The 23,174-nt window shown below is 31.1% G+C and overlaps 1 protein-coding gene across 8 annotated transcripts in view; it reads right to left on the bottom strand.

The window, feature by feature from the left end:
- LOC143225409 (glutamate receptor-interacting protein 1-like) overlaps positions 1 to 23,174 on the bottom strand; it is a 78,283-nt gene that overhangs the window by 1,788 nt on the left and 53,321 nt on the right. For 3 of the 8 annotated variants that reach the window (XM_076454782.1, XM_076454783.1, XM_076454780.1), the window contains exons 5-18: positions 22,940 to 23,085; positions 20,755 to 20,917; positions 18,153 to 18,298; positions 15,693 to 15,837; positions 15,193 to 15,374; positions 14,611 to 14,772; positions 9,222 to 9,414; positions 8,648 to 8,865; positions 7,927 to 8,142; positions 5,431 to 5,575; positions 3,806 to 3,951; positions 3,593 to 3,621; positions 1,594 to 1,765; positions 583 to 1,289 (exon numbers count right to left, since the gene is read on the bottom strand). In XM_076454782.1, coding sequence (XP_076310897.1) covers positions 583 to 1,289; positions 1,594 to 1,765; positions 3,593 to 3,621; positions 3,806 to 3,951; positions 5,431 to 5,575; positions 7,927 to 8,142; positions 8,648 to 8,865; positions 9,222 to 9,414; positions 14,611 to 14,772; positions 15,193 to 15,374; positions 15,693 to 15,837; positions 18,153 to 18,298; positions 20,755 to 20,917; positions 22,940 to 23,085 — 2,770 coding nt within the window. The remainder of the gene's footprint in view (positions 1 to 582; positions 1,290 to 1,593; positions 1,766 to 3,592; positions 3,622 to 3,805; positions 3,952 to 5,430; positions 5,576 to 7,926; positions 8,143 to 8,647; positions 8,866 to 9,221; positions 9,415 to 14,610; positions 14,773 to 15,192; positions 15,375 to 15,692; positions 15,838 to 18,152; positions 18,299 to 20,754; positions 20,918 to 22,939; positions 23,086 to 23,174) is intronic. The other 5 variants (XM_076454787.1, XM_076454784.1, XM_076454788.1 and 2 more) reach the window with 3 other exon arrangements.

Here is a 23,174-nt window from a genome sequence, read left to right as displayed (position 1 = left end):
AGATATGAAACTAAATTTCATAAAACAACATTACAATAAACAACTTAACCAACTAAAAATTGTATGTACAAGTGTTTGGACCACTCACTGTTTAATGTAGATATGAAATTCAGTTTCATAATTCAACATTACCATAAACAACTTAAACAGCTAAAGATGGTATGTACAAGTGCTTTGACCACTGTTTAATATAGATATGAAAATCAGTCTCATAAAACAACTAATGATTGTATGTACAAGTTTGGTCATGCCATAAGACAGGATCAAATGTTCCCAAGTACTATAACTGTTAGTCACATATTATAGCTAATCAAGGAAAAATGATATTGTATTTACTAACACATGATCTTTGTGACATATGTTCTGAAGTTGCTCTTCAGTATGATTAAAAAGCTTCTAACATTGTAGAAACTTGTCAAAATATTTGTGTTTAGATTTTCTTGGTTGTCATGTGATTTTACACTAGAAAATTGTAACCCTAATCCTTTAAGTCTATATTTAGAAATTATTTTATTTTCAAACCTTTACACTGAAAATGTTGTGAGGTACTATCTGTGATAATGTGTTTACCACAGAAATTACCTGTAGTATCCTGTCTAGTGGCTTGATTAAGCCACTGAGATCAGCAGGTCCTCCAGGTCTTACACAGTTCACATATACCCCACCATCAAACAAGCCCTCTGATACACTAAAACCAAAGTCATCATGAACTGCATCCTTAAATAAAGTCACTCTGTGAATTTCGACGGGAACTGAAGTAACAGCCGAGGCTTCGTAGGATGAATGCAAGAAGTTGTCATCCTCTATACATTGCTGGTGTTCTGTGTTTTGACTTACAAAGGAATGAAGTAGTGTATTAGAATGTGAGCACTGCAGAGAACTATTTTCATCTGGAAGATCAGTAAAAAAAAGTCTACCTTGAGTGTCTGTTTCTACGAGCGGAATTTCCGACACAGTCACAGGCTTTGACTTGTACATGTCATCTTCACTTTGGAGCTCGACTGGATCTTTAAAGTCGAAGTGTTGGTTGAGCATGCCAGTTGGGTCACCACCCAAGATGCTTTCTTCAATTTGCCGCAGGAGCTCGGATTGACCACAGGTTTCGAGGTCTTCCAACACTTTAGACCAGTCAGATTTGTTGTCACCTTCTGAAATAAGGGAGTGGCTACTTATGTGACTGTGATCTTCCCAAGCTGATGCTGTGTCCACTTTCAAACTGGGTCTACCATGAGGACCACCATTTCCATTCTTATTTATATCAGCAAACAAACTGTGAGTTGTCAGTGCTTCTGGTACAAAAAACATGTAATTGTTTAATGTTAAACATTTATAATTATAGTGTCTACAACTCATTCCTCTCAAAAACCACTTAACTTATGTTGCTCTACAAAGAAATGTGTTTGAATCGATTTGGATTTAATAATAATGAAATTAAAATTTATTTAAAATTTTAATGTACAGTTCTTTGTCACTGACATACACTAGTGGCTACTTACATAAAATCAATTTACAGAATTATTTAGTTGTATCATGGTAGAAAAAATGTAAACACACAAGAGGTTGTGTTTTGAACACCTGATGAAATAAACTAACTTGAAACTTTTCTGTCACTTTGTGGTGTCTGATTATTCCTCACTCCACTGACAGGCATTTCCAATCCTGAGCTATCCCACAATTCCACAGCACTGTCCACACTGGGAGGTGGACTTTGGAAACTACTTGGGTAACTGTCTGAATCTGGAGGTAGGGCCTGAAGCATGGAACACTTTGCGAAAAAATCGTCAACAGCTTGTAATTATATAGTTTGTAATTATACAGCTTGTAATTATACAGCTTGTAATTACATAGTCTGTAATAATATAGCTTGTAATTATATAGTTTGTAATTATACAGCTTGTAATTATATAGTTTGTAATTATACAGCTTGTAATTATATAGTTTGTAATTATACAGCTTGTAATTATATAGTTTGTAATTATACAGCTTGTAATTATATAGTTTGTAATTATACAGCTTGTAATTATACAGCTTGTAATTACATAGTCTGTAATAATATAGCTTGTAATTATATAGTTTGTAATTATACAGCTTGTAATTATATAGTTTGTAATTACATAGTCTGTAATTATACAGCTTGTAATTACATAGTTTGTAATTATACAGCTTGTAATTATATAGTTTGTAATTATACAGTCTTGTAATTATATAGTTTGTAATTATACAGCTTGTAATTATATAGTTTGTAATTATACAGCTTGTAATTATATAGTTTGTAATTATACAGCTTGTAATTATATAGTTTGTAATTATACAGCTTGTAATTATATAGTTTGAAATTTATACAGTTTGTAATTATACAGCTTGTAATTACATAGTCTGTAATAATATAGCTTGTAATTAAATAGAAACATTTATTCTCTTGTTGTACAAAGATTGTCCATTATGGTTTGTGTTTAATACCAACATTTTCAATAACACATAATTAAAAACTACTCCATTTTATACTTAAATAATATCAAAGTGCCTGAATATTTTTTTACTAGAATAAAAACAAGTTAAAAAACTTTATTTTTAATACAAAGCGATACAATGGGTTATCTGCACTGTGATCACCACAAGTATTAACTCAGATTTTTAGATATAAGCAATCAAGGTCACTGCTCAGCTACCAAGAAAGAAAAACAAAGAAACAATGAAAAACATATCATCAATATTGGTCAATATAAAACATGAATGAAAGATTCATGCTGAAATGGTACAAAACACTTGCCAGCTGAAGTAATCAGAGGCACAAGGAGGACATGTGGATCCATTTGAAATATGTAAATTTTATTCATTTTAATACATTCATGCTTTTAACAATGTTACCATGAGAGCTGTTTCAACAGTGGTCAGAAAATTATTGTGGAAAATGAATTATAAACTGTATTTATTTCAGTTTTTAATATAATTATATCAAATGTTAACTAATGGTTTTTCTCAATCTACTGATGTAATTTTGTCTGAAATAAAAAAAAAGCCAAAATACTGCATTTAATGATAAAATCTGTTGAAATAAAAATATAATTAATGTTTTTTATTTTGTCTCCTAAACTCAAAATCGTTATTAAATATGGAATAACTCAATAATAGTGATCAACAAGGACAGAAACCTACATGGATATGTAGACACAATAAAAATAACATTGGGAAAAGATCAGAAATCACTCTGCTGTATGTTTTAAAAAAAATATCAAACAATGATTATTCCAGTTGACTGACTAATTACATCATATATATAATATAAATACTAAACATATCATGCACATACTTAAATATTTATCTTTTCGATTCAATTCAAGCCAGTGGATAGTGCTACACACAGATGGATATATATGTGACAGTTTTAAAGGTAAAGTGTATACCTTATACAGGTATAACACAGAATATAAACAAACATGAATATTAAGAAATTACAAAAAATAATGAAATAAGAAAGTAAAGAGTCAACTTTTGTTATTGTGGTTTTAGTATATCTTGTAGAAGATCCCTACTTTATTTTAAAATTAAAACTTATGTTTAAATAATTAGTTTATAATCTAACAAGTTTTACCTCTGTTTTCTCTCTCCTTGATAATTGGTCTAAAAAATAAAAAGATTCAGTGAATAAATTTAGGTTTAATAAAACACACAGCATTTTTATAAATTATACAACTTTCTTCTCACTTTTAATGCTTACAAAGTTATTACAGCTACAAATTATGATAAACATATATTTCACAAATCTAAACTTAAACACTCAGATATATTCATTGTGAAAACTTACAATTATCACCAGGTTGCTTGCAGATTTTAAGAGTGACAGCATTTCCTGAGTTTTGCAACATGAAAATTGCATCACTGAGTGGTTTACCTCTTAGACTTTGCCCATTAATTGCTAGGAGACGATCACCAACATGAATAGCACCTGTCCTGTATGAGAAATCCAAGGTAACATATAATAATGAAATGTACAATAAGATAATAAAAAGGAAGAATAGTCCAATAAACTACTCTTTCTTCTTAACTGTATACATCAAGCAGTTTTAACCAAATACATAAAAATTAAATTATTTCCTTGAAAATTTCCATTTTTCTAGTTTCAAAATACAAAATGTGATGATGAATGTTGTATGTAAAAAATAACATACACATATCAAAGTTCTACAGTCCTGACATTAGCCTAGTTCACCTCATGTACACAAAACAACATACACATATCAAAGTTCTACAATCCTGACATTAGCCTAGTTTCACCTTATGTAAGCTTGATACTGATGTTAGATGATAAATTTACAAAACCAATGTTTATGATATTTCATAAAAAACATCAAAATGTAAATTAAGTCAAAAATGAATGTTAAAAGAAAAACTAGAACCAATACATTAAGTTATGTGAAGTGCAATTCATCTGAGTGGAAAATGTCCAGTGGAAGAGCCTTGTATAAAGAAATCTATTTTTATGATTATCAACTGCAATCAGTCCTGACAACAGTATCTGGTAGAAGAGCCTTGAGTCAAGAATATTATATTACTGCATAATATATAAGTATGATGACAATAGCCCTCTTCTCACTGAGTGGGTACATATGAGTTATGATTTAGTTTATTGTACAAATCTCACTCACAAGGAAACTTCCACCATTCCAGTGACTCTCAGATTGTGAATTGAGTGTCTGGCTACCCGTGCTACTACAGATAGCGTAGTGTGATTGGTAGAGGGTAGTCACATGATCAACATGTTCTAAAATGTTACAAGAGTAAACGGTTGAAAAAGACTGGTACAGTGTTAGTGATAACATTTTAAGAATGTTTAGAAGGCAAAGCAAGGTCTAGGTAGCTTTGGGTAAGGAGGATGATATTGTGTGTGTGAACCTTATAGACACTTAGTTGTTAATTTAAATCTAAACTTTACTTTATAATGTCTTAGTTTTTAAAATTTATAATACCATAGTTTTTAGTTTAGACCAAAATTTTATTTTATAATGCCCTAGTTGTTAGTTTAGACTAAAAAATTATTTTACAATGTCCAGGCTGTTAGTTTAGACTAAAACTTTATTTCATAATGACCCAGTTGACTTTTGACAAACATATTAGTTTATAATAATGCTTTAATTCAATCTTTTGTTTTCATATTAAGCTGACCTTAGAGTAAATTACAAATCTGATTTAAGTACTGAACTGACATGTTAAAAACTGATTTCAATAATAAAATGATGTGTTACAAAGCCAAGTTTAACAACAAATTGATGTGTTACAAAGCCAAGTTTAATAACAAATTGATGTGTTACAAAGCCAAGTTTAATAACAAATTGATGTGTTACAAAGCCAAGTTTAATAACGAATTGATGTGTTACAAAGCTTAATACATGTTAGTGACTTTAAAATTGAATCGTTGCATTAAGTTCCGACCTTTCAGCTAAACCACCTTCAGTAAGACCTGAAATAAGAATGGGATCAAATGGGTCTTCTGTTCCAGAAATGGTGATTCCCAGTGGTCCACCATGACGCAAAAGTTCCACAGTGTATATTACTACACCACTTTCTTCTGGATCTTCTAAATATTGTGGATACATAAAAATTAATACAACAATAAGTAAAACATATTACTATTTACTAGAAAACACAAATGCTTGAAACTGTTGTTGCATTCAAATAGTTGTGCTACAAAAATACCTTACTATAGGTAGTGATGTATATTATTCTTTAATTCCATATGAATATTGCTAAACAACAAATGTATGCTGTTGCTAGTGGTAAGGCAAAAAGGATCTTTGTTTATAACTATAGAAATACTGAATATAACTCTAAAAAAAGTTATAATTTCATTGTATAGGTTGCTGGTTAGGTCCCATTTGGAATATTGTGTTCCTTTTTGGCCTCTTTACCTTAGGAAACACATCATATTGTTTGAAAGGGTTACTAGAATGGTGCCTGGGTTGGAGGGTTTGTCATATAAGGAGATACTGAAATCTATCAAACTGTCTTCTCTTGAAAAATGCAGTGTTAGATGGGATCTTGTTGAGGTATTTAACATTGTAAAGGGAATTGATGGTGTTTATGCATTATCTCTTTTCATATTTAAAAGAGAGGACATTAGGACTAGGGGACACAAGTATAAATTTTGGCAGGGTAACAGTCATCTTCACCAACCGCAATTTGGTAATGAATTTATTGTTATGCATTTATTTTAATATTCACATTTGTTTTAGTATAGTTTTTTTTATGCATGTGACATATATTGTTGGATGTGTATTGTGCAAGTTCTGCATGGTCTCTAAACTTGTACAAGATTTTCGAGAGCATGAATTGACAATATCTGTTTTAAGAAAACACTAGCATTTTTTTGAACATTGTTGAAAGTTTGAAAACATGTTTTGATTGGTATATAAAACCAATGTGCCAAGAGAAGAATATTGTTTTTTGTCGGCTACAGTTAGTATACTGTAAGCCTAAAAAGCTATAATTGTGATTAATACTTATTAATTAGAAAACTACATAATTTGGCCAGGAAAATTTATAATTTCAAAGATTACAAACAGTGTGCCATCAGTGAATTAACTTCAAATGTTGATATTTCTACAAAGCCATTAGATATCTTCATGGGGAAAAGTCAGCATGTAAAAGGATGTGAGATTAGCCAAAAAAAGACAGCACTAGCTCAAGAGAGGTGTAACAATACCAACTAAGAATTAATTTGCTTGTTGTGGACCTAGATATTCAATAAAATACCCAGTTCTAGCCCAGATAGAAGACTCAGTATAGTTTGTAGAACTATTGTATATAAACCAATATTTGTTATAAGTATTAGGAGCAACCCTTATTATAAATTTTATTGTTGTTTGTATATTAAGATATATTTGTGTTGAAAAATAAATTGTGTGTATCAATTTTGTTGGCAAATATCATAAAATTTTTACATATTGACATTTAATTAACTTCTAAATTCAAATTCAAATTTCCAGCTAACTGAAATTGTAATATGTAATATACTTAACATAATAAATTGGAGACTTGTCTGAAATAAGTTACATGTAACAAGTTTTACTTCCATAACAGGATGATTGGTCTTTAAAATGGGTTGCCTATGGATGTTGTGAAGGCAGTAAATGTAAAAGCATTTACAAAAAGTTTGATAAGTACATGAATGATAAGTGTTGGTTTTAAATATCTGTTTATTAAGTTAATTTAGTTTAAGATCTGTTATCCCAAAATGTTATGTTAAAATATTCAATAATGTATTCGTTTTCATGATGAAAAATAGAATAAACCACCAATTTGAACTTAAGTAAAAAACTATCATAAGTTTCCATCATCCAGAAAAACTAGTCTGAAAGTGATGTGCATTTTGTTGGTAAATAACATAAGCAGAATACAGGAAAGGACTGCTCCTGTTGTATATAGAATACAGGAAAGGACTGCTCCTGTTGCATATAGAATACAGGAAAGGACTGTTCCTGTTGCATATAGAATACAGGAAAGGACTGTTCCTGTTGCATATAGAATACAGGAAAGGACTGCTCCTGTTGCATATAGAATACAGGAAAGGACTGCTCCTGTTGCATATATAATACAGGAAAGGACTGCTCCTGTTGCATATATAATACAGGAAAGGACTGTTCCTGTTGCATATAGAATATAGAAAAGGACTGCTCCTGTTGTATACAGAATACAGGAAAGAGCTGCTTGTGCTGTATACATAATACAAGAAAGGACTGCTTCCATTCTACATTGTTGTCTATTATTATAGACATTTTTTTAACTTATATACTTCTTTCTATGCTAAAGCTACTAAAATGCACTGATGACTCATTTTACTCTGTTACTATTATGTTCTTATCCAATAAAAAATTTAAATATGAAAATAAAACACATTTACAAAATTAAGATAGTAAAAACAACACACACCTGAATATGTTTCATCTTTTCGAATTCTAAGTTTCACCACATCTTCAGCTGCCATTAGAATTTCTGCTGCATCTTCAATGGTACAGTTATCCATTCGTATAGCATTAATTGCCAATAGCTTGTCTCCTGGTTGGAGAGTACCTGTTCTGTGGGCTATGCTTCCCTTCTTTATGTCAGATATAATCAAGGGGTCTCCCTGTTTACGGTTTCTTTGGGCTGTTACATACATATTTAGTTTATGAGTATATTGCTACATCTAACACTAAAACGTATATTTTAGAGTGAATGTATATTGTTTCATACATATGTGACAACAATTACAAACAACAGGTTATAAATGCTTCTATTGTCTATAACTATAAAAACATTTCTTTGTTTATAGTTAACGACAGAACTGAGTTATTCTGTCCACCAAACATACTGAAACCACGTTTTAGCATCATAAGCCTTCATATTCACTGGTAACAACTAAGTAACACTTACTAAGTATCATTTTTCAAAAATAAATAACTTTTTTATTATTTTATATATATCTTTGAATAAATAGGTATATCAACTATACAGTGAAAAAATATTTGAATAGTTCAAATAAGACATTTTTTATTTCAGTTTATGTTACTACAGTCAGAAATTAAGAAAACATACATTCTGATACTGTAGTCAGAAATCAAAGTAAACATATATTCTGATTATCAACAAAAGAAGGACTGGTCATCTTTACCAGCAATAGTGATGCCTAAACCAGTTCCATGCTTAGGTAATTTTATAGTAAAGGTTCCACTGCTAGGAACAACAGATTCAGCAACATCAAACTCAATATTGAGGATCACACGAGGAAGAGAATACTGAATGAGTGATGTGACTTCTTCAGCTGTCATTCCTAGGGTACTCTGACTGTTAACAGCTAGTATTCTATCACCAGCATGAAGAATTCCACTCCTACAGAAAGAAGTACACAAAACACTAAGTGTTAGTACCAACAGTAACTTATACGAGAGTACCAAAAACAACTTGTGTATGTGTGTGCAAGTACCAACAGTATTACCTTTCTTCTGGTCCTGAAGGTTCAATACTGTTCACTAATAGCCCTTAATAAACTAAAGGATCTTGTTTATATTGACGTACGATAAAGTTCCAACAAAGTAAGTATTAATGTATCACAGAATGGCTGTGATACTTTTACTGATAAGCAGAGAACAACGTTTTCACCTTTCTTGGTCATCTTCAGATTAACAAAACATTGTCCCTTGCTTATCAATAAAAGTATTTCTTGTCATCAAAAATGTAAGTATTACCTTTCTGCCGGTCCTGAATGTTCAATATGGCTCACCAGTGATGGAGAAGACACCAGTTCTGTGGTAAATGTGGACCCTTGAACAGTAAAACCAAATCCTCGGTGGTCTGCTTGTATTGTAACTTGGGTTGTGTCAGTATGAAAGAGGTGACCTGCTGAAGTCACTGCTCTGACATTGTTAGAAGATAAAGATCCTGAACCCACAATGAAAACAAAGAAATATTTTTTGTTATTGTTTGGCAAACTTTCATGTTAGACATCTGAATGAAGAGACTACTAGAAGAGTAACCTTATAAAAATAATCCTGGACAGGAACCATAAAATACAACTTGAAGAGAAGCAAGGATAGTACATGCCATGTACAGAAGATTAGAGAGCATTGAAAATGTTTTTATATGGTTTAGGAACTTTAAAAGGCTTATATCTATAACAAATCCTAAAAAAATTATATACTTTAAATAATGTTATATAAATATGGATTTAGTGTCTTAAGGTAACAATATACATCATAAACACTTGATTAATTTACTGCACATATTCTGAAAATGCTACAGAAGAAATCTTTATTTTCTTAATACAAAAGATTATATTGTACAAACAAGTACATCTTCATAAATTATAAATGCATATGTTACATAGAAATAACAGTGTATAATTGAGGAATCAAGTAAAAATAATTACATGGTTTACATAGACTGTTACATGGAAATACGAGTATTCAACTACAGAATCTAAATATTTTTATGTGGATTAAGTAACAAAGATAGACTTGTTAGCTGTATGGTGAAATGTGATAATACTTGTGTTATGTGGAAACAATAAAGAACTCACACTTAAGGACTAAAGTACTTGATTTCTGAGGTCATAAAATTACATAATAAATATTTAATATACTTATTTACAGGTAATCCTAACTACACACCACAGATACACATTGATGTTATAATAAGCTAACCCTATCACTACAAGTGATGGGTTATACATCATGTCACTGTGTGTGTTGACTTGTACTCAGAAGTTTATTAAACTACTATTTTATGAAGTTATGTCAGTAAGTTTGGTATCAATGTTGGTTTACATTATTCATTTTCTTACTTTAAAAGTAAATATTAAAAACAATTAAACATTCAATTTTGTGTGTCATGTGGTGTATTGAATGTAGAACTGGTTCAAATTAGATGTTTTTGATATCAAAATACAGTGTCTGAACAAGCTAGAATATAAAACAAGAGCTTCCTGTCTCTTTTCTGTTTGCTGAGGTATTGCTCATGTACTGAATTAAACAGAGTGGCTTGTTCACCTCTTTATATTTTTGGAAACAGTCTATAATATACACTTACTTGTGTATATGACATGTGAATAACCAATCAAAAGATCAGAATGTCTCCCTTATAGCCTTCTCAGTCATTTTTTGTGTGTTAGGGCACGATCTCCTCCTTTTGAAGCAAGATTTCAAAGAGGTAGGTTGTGTCTTTAGTCTGCTCAGAATTTCACATTTTTTTAGACTGAAATATAGCTTAGTTACTAAACTTGATATATTATAATGGAATTCTACGGTACTGATATAGTAATTTAACATTTTAGTTATTCAAAGGAATACATAAAACCTAAAAATTATTCCATTTTACATCCTCCATGTAAGAAAGTTCTTAAGGCTTAGGAAACTAGGACAAACAGTAACCGAGTCCAAAGGTTATAAAAAGAAAAGATAATTGTTTGTTTTACTTCTTTATTTACTGTTCTATGTTTTAAAAAATAAGTTTCAATAGTATAATAAATACTATTGTCTTTAAATAGTATAATAATCTATATACATGTATAACGTATAATAATAATATTTGATCATATTTTACAAAATATTAGTTCACTACAGCACAGCTAAGAATGGTCCCCATTGTAAAGACTAAGTGTAAGTTTTATATTATTGGATATGGCAAGATGATTGCATGTTTGCCACATCATCATAACTTCTGTATTGTTATCTCAGCACAACTGGAAGGTCAGTTTAATAAAAATAATAAATATATAATGTTATGAGGTTTAAACTATTTAGAATAAACATTTGTGTTTTTGTGTTATAATCTGTACTCATTCTAGAATGAAAGAAGGCAAAAGTTGCATTTATTTCCTTAATTTTTAAAGCAGTTGCAAAGTCGGTCAAACTGACAGACCCCCATACATTTAGGGTAGAAAAAATGATACAAAATATACAATCTTACTGACAAATAATAGTTTTTTCAATCACGACATGAAAATCACTTTGCACTCAAACTAGTAACAAAACACTTGGTATTTTCACAAACAAACTTTAGTAAAAATTCTTCATTAAAAATCTGCAGTCTTTTCTGAAAAGTTTACCAAATTTAGTGAAGATACATATAGTGCATCAAAAGTTACAGTATAAATACTTAATGTATACAAATGTGTATATAAACTTGTGTAGTTTATATGCCTGTTTCAAGAGGGTCAAGGTAAAAAATTTGGATATTAAAAGTCAGTTGTGAAATTTTGAAAAGACATTAGACCTCATAATTTAAGGGAAACAAAAAACACTAAAAGTTTAGTGGACTTACGTACATAAAACATCTCTACTTGAAGATTAAGTTCAGTCCCACTATTGGGCTAATTAGAAGAAACAGAAACTCCTCAATAATAAGTCTCCTGCTGGTGGTAATGAGCACAGATCTTGATTATTCAAATAATGATTTCATGTTCACTTGAGTAATAATGAGCAAAAATTAATGTATTACTACAGTTAAAATATAACAATAACTTTATTCTTAATAGTACTACTTTTTAAAAATAATTAAGTTTTGCTAATGATCTTAGAATGTGGACTTTATGTATACTTGTAATATACAGTAAAGGAAATAAAAAACAGACAGGTAATTAAAAGTTATAATTTTCCTATACTGTTTTTCCAATTGGTACTTACCTCATCTCAGATAGTAATTCCTGTTTAGTGCTGACACAAAAAAATTATGTGTGCAACAAGCCTTTTATCTCTCCTCAAATGGAATTTACAGATTACAATGTGTCTCCCATGCAAATTACCATGCAATAGCCCTCAACCAATGAGTGCCACACATTCTTGTGACTCTCTCTATTCAGTTTTACCAGATTATCACTTTCAGCTTTGGCAGAATATGGAAGCATGGTTTCAATGGGAAGTTTGAAAGAAAGTAAGTACTTATCAGAAATACATTTTCAATATACAAACATTATCTTTTGATACAGTAACATTCACAGCTAGAATCCTACATTAGATAGGTAGAGAGATCTGTGCAAGGAAAAAGAAAGAACACTCCTTCGATAGTATTTGAAGGACACTTCATAAAATGAGATAGTGAGATTCTATGATGTGATGCAGACCACACTACCTCTGAGCCAAGTATACTTTTTGCCAGTCATAAAAAGATGTCACATATATGAGTGAAAAAACAGAGTAGATCATCCAAGTGGGAGAAAACTATGACTGAATATGAGCCATGTAATATTTATGAAGCTCAATCCAAATCAATCTCAAAAAAGAAACAGCTACCCAAAGCAGAGAATGGGAGATGAATGTATGAGATGTGGTCCAGATGCTCGACAGATGAAGTAACTCCAACTGACAGCAGGGTAGACTTGCAGGGAAAATGAAAGGTGCATGATAGGAGACACCAAAAAGTGAAGATGGGAAGAAAAGACCAAACAAATCACAATCTAAACCCACTGGGTAAGTGAAAAAAAATCACATACAAGGAACAGAAGTAAGGGAGGAAACACAAAAACTGGATTTAGTGGAAGGAAGCATTAAAAATAATACAGCAATCCACATCATGTACTGGATTGAGGAGGTAATCTGGACCCCACTGAAAAGAAATATGGAAGATGGTAAGAAAGAGAACAAAGAGTGTCCTCTTGATGAGTGATAAGCCATCATTGTCAATGAGTCAAAATGACAGAGGATCAGTGAAACTAAAGAAAAAGGATGTGAACTAAAGCATGAGTACCTTCTACTGTTAGAACCACACTCCACTTCTGCTATCAGTACCACACTCTACACCTCTGGAAATGAGCATCAGAGAAGAGGAGGAGGTTGTAGGGGATATGTTGAACTATCAACACATACAGACAAAGAGGAAAGGATGAAAATGAAGAGAAAAACTCAAAGTAAAAGCTCAGACAACTGAAAACATCTTTGAATGCATCTGAGGAAGAGAATGAATGTTCCCAATGGAGAGGGTGTTTAAAAATACACACCTAAAAGAGACTATATGGTATAAAATACTTGTCTTAATGACTGTTATGACAAAGAAGGTTAACATTAATTTTGAATCTTCTATAGACCATAGCTGTTAAAGAAGTTGTGGTCTCTGAGTTGATGACATACAGAGAACAATCTTCTGGACTTTCTTGAAAAACTGAGAGATTCTGTCATTGTATAATGAAAATTTTTAATAGGAAAAACCAACTAGATGAAAGTGTCAGTTTTTAATTTACGTGAAAAAACTGAACAAATTAAACAAAACATCAAGTTTTAATTAGTAGTACCTGTTGGATATACATTTCTTTCAAATCCAATACAATAATCATGATTTTGATCCAAACTACATTGCTTAAATTTAACTGCTTTCTCAGTTCTGACAAATATCAGAGATAAAAATAAAGAACTATTTGTACCACAAGAGAGTAACATATGTTTCTTATCTATTTAATTTATATGTAAATGTTTCAAAATTCCCATTTTTGTAATTGTCAGTACAATTACAGACAAAGAGTCAGTCAAGTAAATGATTTAACTTCCCCTTTCTCAAGCTGTACAAGGACCAGATATACTATCATTGGTCACAGAGAAGATAGCAGCAACTTCACTCATGATGTCCTGAAATAGATAGATGTTTTCTACATCAGCGAGTCATGTAATAGATTGAGGATTCCTTGCTACTTAGACCAGGAGAAACAGACTGGACTAAAGCCACATGGATGAAGTGCATTACTTTATATTATTGTATTTAATGTTCATGTTCACTGACAGGCAGATTTTGTGAAATTGTCACTGAATTGGTGTAAACATAAGATTTAGAGCTCAGTTTTATTGGGATTATTTTGATTTTTAACTTTAAAATTTTTTTTTGATTTCCATTTAGCTTATGAGGGAATGCACTGAACTGATAAGAGAGAATCAAGAAAGGTTTCGTTTCATATAATCTCTCTTACCAGTTCCACATCTACACAACAAACATTCACCCTTGTCTTGTTTGTCTTTGACTGTGTTATAAATAAAGATTTTGTTTCACACAACTTATGTGGACTCTTTCTTTTGATGAATTCAACTGGAGTTCAAAGAGAAGTACACACATACTCTGAAATGTAATACTGATCAGATTGTTTGATTAAAAATGTACCTGTTGGTAGTGTCCAGTGTCCCTGTGGAGGTAGAAAGGAAGAAACAAGTGCATGATTAGTTGAAGACATTGTTGAATGACCCTCACTAGAAGATAAAGTATTATAGCTGGAAGAACTGTATCCATATTGTACTGTGCTTGACAGTGGTATCGGAAGTTGTCCTTAACAGATAAAGAAAACCAGAAAGTATTTACAAATAAATATACTTTTTTATAAAACGAATTATAAAAACTTCACAGACATGATACAATGTAACATCAGTGCTATCACATAAAAGAAAAGCAGCATTCATACCAAACACATTTAAGATACCTCAGCAGTATGAACAAGAAAAGTTCAAATAAATTTTGCACTTTGTTAGATATGCTTCATCTATGTATATAAAATTAAAACTGAAAAATTAGGCTGAAAGAAATAACAAAATAATTACAAATTATAACAGCTAAAAAAATGATAAAAGTATCTTATGATCATATTTCAGTCTTTATACAAAAGTTATTAAAAAACTAAGAAATTTCTTTCTTAGTTAGTGTAATTACAACCTGTTTAACCAAAAAAAAAAACCAACCAGTTTTCAATACCTCTTCGAATATTAACACTAGGAACATTCTTCAGTCCCATTTGGCTGATGGGAAGAATTTCGAGTCTTGTCACTTCTCCAAGTGAGGTTTTCAACAGCTGAGTAGCTTCAGCAGCTGTCATTTGGTCAACTCGTGTATTATCTATTGCCAGGATATGGTCTCCAACATGGAGAGCTCCACACCTATGAAATTGTACAATTTCCTGGTCATAAATATTAATTTTACTAATTACACACATACTAATCTCAAACACTTGCTACTTCACAAAATGAAGCATCACATTTTGGTTACCATGACTTCCCTAACAAATACATTCAAATAATGTTATGTTTCTTTCACTGTAGCTTAACTAATGTTAGATTTCTGCTACTGTGTCATACTTTACAAATACACTTACAACAATGTTATCTTTCTCTCACTGTACCTTACTAATAGTTATGCATCACATTTTGAGGCCCATCTATATATTCAATCAATAAAAACCTTTCAATCAATATTACCTTTCTGCCACTGTAGCTTGTTTAATGCTTTCAATCACCATAACATTTTCAGGTTGCTGAATACGTGTTAAGGATATTCCAAGCTGAGTACCCGGAGTCTTTTCAATCTCCACTAATAGAGGACCAGAGGCATTACGAACAGCATCTAGAGAGACAACACGCATTTCATGAACAATGGTACTCTGAACTATTTGTGAAACTAACAAGAATGAACAATTAGCACTGAAGTAAGCATTAATGAGGAGACAGAAAACACATGTGAGGGTGAGGACATGTTTTATGTACCAGGATAATAATAAAAAGGAAAAATGGGAGAAAGGAGATGAAATAGATGGCAAGGAGGAAGTGGAAGGATGACATAATACAATAAATTGGCTTTAAGATCTTAAACTGCATAAAAATAGCTTAAGACAGATAATACTGGTGGTCTGCTAAAGCCAACTTCTTTAATAGAGGTGGCAAAAATATGAATGATGATGGGTAAAGTGTTAGCAACTGTTTGCTATATCATGTAACAAGACCATGATTAAACCGTGTACATCATAGTTAAATGAACGTGTTTCACTTGTTCAAGTTACTCTAAGTACTATTATAGTTATTAGAATATAGTTAAATATAGTTAAAGTTAACTACTTTATCTTGGTAAAATGAAGATTTGCTTCCCTGTATTTACCCTAACACAAAATGTACCATGAAATAAATTGGCTAATGTATAACTTTTTCTGCCCCTTGAGATGGTAACATGATAGTGTTTTTATTAAATGTTTTGTCATCAGTAAGTACCTCCAAATATGTTAAATTAACACTGTTTCAAACTTGTCTGTGTTTAAGTAGTGCCAGCAAGTTATTACACCAAACATCCTTCACACAAGAACACCACCTGGTTTATACCAAACATCCCTTGCACAAGAACACCACCTGGTTTGTACCAAACATCCTCCACACAAGAACACCACCTGGTTTGTACCAAACATCCTCCACACAAGAACACCACCTGGTTTATACTATAGTAATTTAGGAAATGTATTTAACAAGTTCCAAATTGTTGTGGTGAAAGTTCAACTGTTACCATCAAGTTTAGATATCAGAAATACGAAATAATCTGTGGAATATCCATGTTATCGTAAGGTAAAGTAACTTACCATTACCCTAAGAAACCAAAACTATCTAACTTGTAAGGAGCACTGAAATATATTAAGTAACCGTTAAACACACTGGTAATATAATATCTACTGCTGTATGGTACTTTAACCTCTAGCTTAAACTTACTAAATATTAAATAAGAGATAAGTTTATACCTGTTTCTGTAATTTATATCAGGAAATTTATTAAATTATACAGTAATAAATACACTGGCGAAGTGTAAAAGGACACAAAGCTGTATATGTGATAATTCTGTTTTAAAACTTAGTAATATCACTAAGCAAGTGCAACTTTTGGATGAAGAGATAAAAATACTAGTGATGACAATGGAACCCAACAGATAACCTATGGCAGAGTTCAGCCACAGACATTTTTATGTAGTTTGTCTGTTAACTGTAATATGTGCTACAAGTTTGAGTTATGTGGCAATTGTAAATATTATTGTTTCAACTGCATTTCTAGCCAAGTGCCCCCACTTTACAACTACTTTCTACATTGCTGCACGAGTATCAATTCTAAAAGTGTTACACATCACACACTGTTCTGAAATATTGAGTGCTTTAACAACTGTAGAATATTAAGTGTGGCATGTCACCTTAACTTCATTAGTCCACTGTAATTCTAATTATCAGCTGCACAAACAATAAATGTGGCATAAAACCTGATTAATAAACTCGTGTACAACAGAATGGCAACAGTCAACCATACTGGAGCATTGTGTTTTAATACTGTTTAATTAAAGATATTACTACTGTTACAGATAACTGTATACCATTTCCATGTATAACATTATGTCATTACTTATGTTACGTTAGTTTCTACTAATTATGTTACTCCATTAAAGTTGTTTAATGAACTTTCATTTGTCATGTTGTCAGGGTGGGTTTTATAATGTGTATATATTGATGTCAAGTCTTCAAGGAAAATGAATCTGGTATTTATTTGTTCTGTAAAGAAGTTATATTCTGTTCTTTATTTAATGTTAATTTCATTAGCAGTATTGGTTAGAATACTTATATATTTATTATAATCATATATTTTAATTATAGAAACTATTTCAGACTGTTAGCTCTGTAAATGGATTTAGCAAAACCCTAAGTCTACTTAGCTGGCTGAATTACACAAGAAACTATGACTGAAAATATCACTTACATCAAGGGTGTCAAAATGATGAAATATGTTTATATTATTAGAAGTTAAAACAGAATAGTAAACCAGCTATACTCATTACCAGATTTAACTCTAGTTCTGATGTACATAGATATCTTGATTTAGTTAGGATTTAACATCAATTCATTTGAGAAACACGTAACATACCCATGACAGACACATCATATTCTACAGTTAGAAGGACTTGCTTGTCCATGTGCTTCAGAACTGTCATGGCATCCTGTAATGTGGCTTGTCCTAAATTAATGTTGTTTACAGCCAACAGTCGATCTCCTGCTTTGATTGTTCCATCTCTGTATTACAAAGAGAAAACAAAATTAAAAAAAAACTAAAATGGGTAAACAGTGACACTAGGCATATTATCAAAATTTTTATTAACACACTCGACTTGAACACACTTTTTCCTACACTATGTAAGCATCATACTGGTTATGACACATAACCTTGAAAGTCACAGGGCCTGTATAGCACCAAATATAAAGAAAGATTCCATCAATACTACAATAAGTCTTATTAAATATAGATACAGTTATTTATGTGCTTGATGTTACAAGTCAGTGGTATATTGGGATAAGTCCAACTAATTACAGTTATATATGTACTTTGACGTTACAAGGCAGTGGTATATTGAGATAAGTCCAACTAATTACAGTTATATATGTACTTTGACGTTACAAGGCAGTGGTATATTGAGATAAGTCCAACTAATTACAGTTATATATGTACTTTGACGTTACAAGGCAGTGGTATATTGAGATAAGTCCAACTAATTACAGTTATATATGTACTTTGATGTTACAAGTCAGTGGTATATTGGGATAAGTCCAACTAATTACAGTTATATATGTACTTTGACGTTACAAGGCAGTGGTATATTGAGATAAGTCCAACTAATTACAGTTATATATGTACTTTGATGTTACAAGTCAGTGGTATATTGGGATAAGTCCAACTAATTACAGTTATATATGTACTTTGACGTTACAAGGCAGTGGTATATTGAGATAAGTCCAACTAATTACAATTATATATGTACTTTGATGTTACAAGTCAGTGGTATATTGGGATAAGTCCAACTAATTAAAGATGCAGTTATACTTATGTACTTGATATTATAACTCAGTAGGAAGTTTTTTACATTTAGTACTGTAACAAAAGAGACATACAGTGACTCACTATGAGGACACAACCCTGAACAAATGAAACACACACAACTTAGTCATTCAAAACATAAATCTTCAGAGTTTACTTGATTAATACAAAATGTTTCTAAAAATGTATTTAACTTCCTAGATTTTCCTTTGTACTTGTGTGAGGTATCATTTCTTATCATATTTTTAGTACGTTACTGTCTGTTCTTCAGTTTTATTTTTATTCACTACAAAATTCTAAGTCGTCTGCATATATAGATATAGTATTTATGTACGATAATGTAAGACAAATGTGAAGTTATTAGTTATAAGATATGTCACTTCATAGTCTGGCAGTAAAATAAAAGTTAACTTATAAAGTTAAGTGAGACTTGTATGAGCTGTAAGATATGTTTGTTGATTATTAAACATAATGATATGTTACTGCACATATTTTATGATATGTTTAATATTGGTTCTTTGTATAATATCAAGGATTAGGTTTTCTTTCTTTTTTTCCTAATTAGTTATTATTATTAGGTTGAGTAATTTGATATTTAAAGTTTGCTTTTGTTGAATATTAGAATTTTGTTTATGATATTTTGTTACAAAATCATGGTGTGGGTCTAATCTATCATGCAATTTCTTAGATCTATAAATCTTGCTTTGTACTTGATAGACTTGCTATCTAACTTGGTAGTAACATGACTGTCTGGAATATTATACTGATAACATAACTGATTGTTACATTATAGTTGAAATGTCCAGCAACATGAATAAAGGAGTTTCAGATTGAATATTTCAGGCAACAGAACCTGGAGAATGTTTAAGCTGCAGCTAGTACACCTACACTTCTGCAGAACTACCTACACTATTCTGGATGAATGTAACAGTGTGAATATATTTCAGCAACAACTGTATCTCTGAAGGCTTATGTTGTAGACAAAACACAGAATCACTGAGCAAATACAAAAAAAACAACAATGTTTTATGAAACTAATGTGGTAGTGACACATTCAACCTGAACATTTTGGACTAAATACCTAGGTCTTAAGACCTGTAGAATTTTTCAATAACTATGAACTACTGACCAGAGAGAGGCCGATCTGTCAGTATTAGCCATTTCCACAAAGATTTTGTCTGGTTTCTGGAACTAAGTAATGAAACTAACTATCACTTATTTAGTTACTACAGCTAAGAATTTAAACCAAGTTTAATGGTCTTAAACCTTGGACCTTCCAATCCATGAACTAATAAATTAGCCTTAAAATAAACCTTGGACCTTCCAATAAATGGCCTGACATGCTAGCCAATAAATTTTGACCCTACAATCCACAGTCTGACATGTTAGCCAATAGACCTTGAACCTTCCAGTCAATAGTCTAAAATCTTAGCCAATAAACCTTGAACATTCCAATAAATGATCTCACATTTTAGCCAATTGGCCTTGGGCCTTCCAAACAATGATCTAACATGTTAGCCAATAAGCCACTTTTGACATGAATTTTTATTTAAAAAAATGAATTATTCTAATTAGTATTAAGCATTTTAGTAAATAAAAGAATAAATTAAAACTTCAATATGTTTTACTAAATATCTGGTAAACCATGATATCTTACCTATCTGCAGGACCTCCTGGTCTAACATGAGTGATTGTAACTGGTCGACATTTCAGTTTGTCTGAACATGCACCTCCACGCAGCGTAAATCCAAAACTGCCATCTTCCTTTTCCAGACTAACCTGAATTACCTTTGGACACATACAAACTGACCCTTCGGCAGCTAACAGAAAAGGGAAATAATTTTCTAGTTTTATGCATTATTATTACATATTAGCCACAAATTAACTAAATTCAGTTTCTCAAACATATTACTCATTTATGTTGTTCTTTTTATGAGCCACCTATATAACTAAAAGGAAAGTTGTTTCAGGATAACTCCTACATTCAACTGGCAATATCTCACTATTCTCTTTTCCACAGTTAATAATTATTTTTACTTTAAACTTTTGAGATTCTAGTCTATGTGTGAAAACATAACTTTTCATGATTATACCACAGATATAAATTAACTTCATACTCTTCACATTTAGTATATCTTAGTTTTGCTGTAACACCTCTTCTATTTTTTTATTTTTATTATTACTCACCTATCTCTTAGTAATTACCATGAGACTTCTCTATATTTGAAAACACAGCAAACAGAAGTACTTCATAACTACACAAACAAAGAAAATCTTTAAACCCCACAAACTAGATTGCAAGTCTTTGGCATTTAATACATGCATATTTTCCATTGAAAAATAAAATACTTCGTTGTAAGGTGTTGTTGCTGTTAACTGTAATTAGATAATTGTATTTGTATTATGAGTTGTACTTAGAGAATTGTATTTGTATTATGAGTTGTACTTAGAGAATTGTATTTGTATTATGAGTTGTACTTAGAGAATTGCAAGATTCTGTTATTGTGAACTGTAATTAGAAAATAGTAAGGTGTTGTTATTTTGAACAGTAATTAGAGAATTGTGTTTTTATTATGAGTTGTAATTACAGACTTTTAAGGTGGTGTTACTGTCAGTTGTAATAAGAAATTGTAAGGTGTTGTTTCTGCAATAAGTAATTATAAAATTGTAAAGTGCTGTTGCTGTCAACTGTAATCAGAGAACAGTAAGGTGTTGTTGTGAACTGTAAAGAATTATAAGGTGTTGTTTCTGCAAAAGGTAATTATAGAATTTTAAGGTGTTATTGCTGTCAATTGTAATTAGAGAACTGTAAAGTGTTGCTGTTGTCAACTGTAATTAGAGAATTGTAAGGTGTTGTTAATATGTATTTAGAGAAATGTAATGTGTTGTTATTGTTAACTGTAATTAGAGAATTGTAAAGTGTTGTTATTGTTAACTGTATTTAGATAGTTGTAAGGTGTTCTTATTCTTAACTGTAATTAGAGAGTAGTATGGTATTGTTATTGTGAATGGTAATTAGAGAATTGTAAAGTGTTGTTGTTGTTTTCAACTGTAATTAGAGAATTCTAAGGTGGTGTTGTTGTGAACTGTAATTAGATAATTGTAAGGTGTTGTTATTGTGAACTATAATTAGAGAATTGTAAGGTGTTGTTTCTGCAAACTGTAATTAAAGAATTGTAAGGTGTTGTTATTCTTAACTGTAATTAGAGAATTGTAAGGTGTTGTTATTCTTAACTGTAATTAGAGAACTGTAAGGTGTTGTTATTCTTAACTATAATTAGAGAATTGTAAGGTGTTGTTGTTATGAACTATAATTAGAGAATTGTAAGGTGTTGTTGTTATGAACTATAATTAGAGAATTGTAAGGTGTTGTTATTGTGAATTATAATTAGGGAACTGTAAGGTGTTGTTAAGCAGATTATTTGTGATAATTTCCGATGTAAGGTTTACGTTCGTTGTGCCACAGTTAAATTCTTTAGTTAAGGTTATTTGGTGGAGTGAAAGTTATTCTAGGATTGTAAATATATTCAGTTTTTTTTAATGTTCTTAACAAATATTTTTGGTAGTTACGTTTAGTTGTTCTTAGCTTGAATAATATTCCTCACAACAACCAATTCTCGTCTTATTTGTTTTTATAGAAGATGAAAAAAAAATTAAAGATTGAATCAAGAAGTTAACGATAAATAAATGCAGTTGCTCCTCTGTCTATTCAAAAACTATTTGAAATTCTAATCTAACGTAGGCATTTATTTCTTTTAGAATTAGCGTTACCTGCTACATTTCTTTTACCGATATTTCTTGACTGAAACGTAAAATAAACCACAAGAAAACTTAACCCTTACGTGATGCAGGTATTTCATATTCCACTTCCAACGTGACTTTTTCTCCGGCATTCTTCAATAAATTAACGATTTCCTCGTGTTTCAATCTTGATGTTCGAATACCGTTTACAGAAATGATGTAATCTCCAACCGCCAAACCATCGCTCCTATTCATAAAATGTATCGAAGTAATTTCATGTACATTGTGGTCAAATAAAGTACATGAACACTTTTATTGACTGCTTTCTGTGATCTA

Source organism: Tachypleus tridentatus, chromosome 9 (genome assembly GCF_004210375.1).
Source record: "Tachypleus tridentatus isolate NWPU-2018 chromosome 9, ASM421037v1, whole genome shotgun sequence".
NCBI lineage: Eukaryota > Metazoa > Arthropoda > Merostomata > Xiphosura > Limulidae > Tachypleus > Tachypleus tridentatus.
The sequence above is the reverse complement of the archived record's forward strand: the minus strand, read 5'-3'. Positions and strand labels throughout refer to the sequence as shown.